Raw genomic sequence first — 3,132 nt, forward strand, 5'->3', positions numbered from 1 at the left:
CTCCACACCTGTATTCTGCAGAGGTTTTAGGGCTGTTCATTAATAATAATAAACAACCCAACCAGGAGGTAAACTGAATCAGTTACAAAAAACAAACATTTGCGGCATTTAGAAATTACATAAACCGTTGTTAAAGTATAACATCCTGAACATTTTTTTGTGTCAGATCACAGATTTTGTTTTTTGAAGACAGTCCACAGTATTTGTGTTCAGCTCCCTGCAGTGTTTGTCCATTTGTTTGAAAGAGGATAAGATGCATAGAAGTTCACGTATTTTCCCTTTTTGTGGTCCATTTATGTTGATCAGTAAATGCAGACCTATAGGGGAAGGGAAAAAAAATCCATAAAACCCTGTCATGCTGCCAGATAATTAAAAAAAAGTCTTTTTTTTTTTTTTTTTTGCTACCTGCTTCTTTCTTTATCACAGTGGTTCCCAACCTTTTTGTGGATCGTGACCCCATTTTGACAATTTCTGGCAACCCTTAAGACATGATTTTTCCTTCTAGAATTAGTTTTTGATCAAGTTTGTTACACTATATTACAAATACAGAGTTGCCAGTAATAGTAAATTAAGTTGTGCCAGCCAGCTCAGATATGTATATACTAGTTTGTACTTTATTATTATTGCAATTATATATATATAATTTTTTTTAACTAGATTTATATTTGACAAAGTGAAAAGTATAGAATAAAGTTATATGTTAAGATTTTGTTTATTAAGACCTTGTCTTAAATAAGCAAAACCTTAACATATATTTCAAAAAAGAAGAAACAATGAACTTGCTGGAATTTTTACATAGAATATAGTTGTTTAAGATTGTGTTTTTTAGAATAAGACTAATTAAAAAACATGAAAAATCGGACTTTTTTTTTTTTTAAATTTTTTTGTTATCCGTTTCTAGACATTTCAAGCGACCCCACAAGGGGCCCCGACCCCAAGGTTGAAAAACACTGCTTTTAGCATCTCTTTCCTCAAATCCTCAAACCTCACCCCGCCTCCAAGGACGCATGAAAAAAACGCAGCCCACAGGAGGAGGCGAGGTGGGATACATAGAATTATTTATTATCTCCTTTTTTCTGTTATTACAAGAAAAAAAACATATTTAAAAAAAAAAACAAAAAAAAAAAAACAGTGTCTTTTGTTCAGTATGTGAAAACCAAGTCGGAAAAGTTCGCCTCCAGCCAGTCCCCGGCTATCATCTCGCTGAGCTCAGGCGTGCAGTAGTCTGGGAACTCAAAGTGGGAGCCCAGGCTGCCCTCACTGAACGAGTCCAGGTCCTTATCCACTAGAGACAGGGAGAGGTTTCCTGAATTGGGGTTCCCCAGCTCCGAGCCTGACGCGCTGGGAGCGAAATTCAAACTAAAGTCAAAAAGCAAATCGTCCGCGTCCTCACCAGAAGAACTGGAGCTGGAGGAGGAACTGGAGGAACTGGAGGACGTGGACACCGTCCTGGAGGATGATGATGCTGGTGACACGGACGTGTTCTGCTTGGTGAGGTTTTTAATATTATAAAACAGTCTGTTGTTGTTGTTGTTGTTGCTGATCCGAAACTCTTCGTACATGCTCGCCGTCCCCTCGGATTCCGCCGAGGAGCTCAAAGTTGGACTCGCCGGAACTTTGGCGACGCTGTACGGCCTCAGGCGCTCCTCGTCCTCCGTCTTAATCCTCCTCGTGCGGTAGTCTTCCTCCTCGTAGTCGTCGTCGTCGTCATCATCATCGGTGAGCTCGATTTTTACAGTCTTTGAAACTTTGAGGCTGGGGAACACGCAGTCGTCCCCGTAGCTGCTGCTGTGGTGGTGCTGGTGGTGCTGGTGGTGGTGGTACTGGGAGGAGGACTTGGCGCCAGTCTTGCTTTTTATCTTGGAGCATTTCTTATTACTGCTGCTGCTGGAGGTCTTTGTGATTTTTCCGCACTTCTCCGGAGACGGTGCGGAGGAGGAGGAGGATGATTTGGAAGGATCCAGCTTTGGTTTTTTCTTGGGTCTGTACTTGTAGTCGGGGTAGTCTGCCATGTGTTTGAGCCGCAGCCGTTCCGCCTCCCGGATGAACGGGATCTTCTCCCCGTCCTTCAGCATCTTCCAGCGCTTCCCCAGGCGCTTGGAGATCTCCGCGTTGTGCATGTCCGGGGACTGCTCCATGATCTTTCTCCGCTCGATCTTGGACCAAACCATGAACGCGTTCATGGGTCTCTTGATGTGGCCGGTGGCCGTCTTGCACCAGTCCGGGTTGATGATGGCCACGGGGCTGCACGCCATAAATTCACTCTCCTCGGAGTCCGTAGCCTCCCTGGACATGCTGCCATCCGTCTCGCTGGTGTCCGTGTGCTGCACCATGGTGTCCAGTGTCCGTCTGTCTGCTGCACAGACCTGCGCGTCTCAGCGTTTTTAAATCTCCGTCCTTATGCGTAAATGTGTGTCAAAGCTCTGCACTCTTTTTCCAGAGTTACAAACTGCCTTCTTAACTAGTTATCAGCTTTTTCATGTCCCATGCGTCACGCGCACTCATCCAATCACGTCCCTTCCACTCCGCCCAGCAGACTCCATCCAAGACTCCCCCATTAACCCCTTTATTCCTCCTCCCTCCCTCCCTCCCCAGCTCATGTAGAGTGGAGGTAGGGTGGTGGGGTGGAGTGTGTGGTACACACACAGTGTCTGGGGCAACACACGGGGCGAGACAGGCATATTAAACACACCCTCAGTGATGCGCCATCACGCATTAAAACGCATGGATTCAAATGTATTCCATGATTTTTTTTTTTTAATTATTATTAATATTCTTTTTTCTTTACAATGTCCAGACAACAAACATATTTTCTACAGATGTATTCAAAAGAAACAGATTGTTTGTATTTGTTCTTCCCCTTTTCCTTTTCCTTTACGTTAAATACTGAAGGTGGCGCTTGGACACTGTCGCAGACGCGCCAGTGCGCACTGGTGCGTCTCTGTCTGCCTGCAGTCCTACGGATGCATTTTTGCAGCTGGTAAAGGGGCTTTTTAAGTCAGTTTCTGTGTCATCATCATCACTAAGATCCTTTAAAAAAAAACACATTTTTTTCCTCATTTCCCTCCAAATGCTCGTGCCACCAGCTACTGTATCTGTACTGGCTTTATTTCACACCGTCTCAGTGTTTAA

The 3,132-nt window shown here is 44.3% G+C and overlaps 1 protein-coding gene across 1 annotated transcript; it reads right to left on the bottom strand.

The window, feature by feature from the left end:
- Window positions 1-382: 382 nt before the first annotated feature.
- Window positions 383-2,550, bottom strand: sox11a (SRY-box transcription factor 11a). The gene has a single exon (XM_028438646.1). It carries the CDS (start codon window positions 2,331-2,333, stop codon window positions 1,143-1,145), a length of 1,191 nt encoding a protein of 396 aa, XP_028294447.1. The 5' UTR covers window positions 2,334-2,550; the 3' UTR covers window positions 383-1,142.
- Window positions 2,551-3,132: the final 582 nt, after the last annotated feature.

This window comes from Gouania willdenowi, chromosome 22, assembly GCF_900634775.1.
Source record: "Gouania willdenowi chromosome 22, fGouWil2.1, whole genome shotgun sequence".
In the NCBI taxonomy this organism is placed as follows: Eukaryota; Metazoa; Chordata; class Actinopteri; order Blenniiformes; family Gobiesocidae; genus Gouania; species Gouania willdenowi.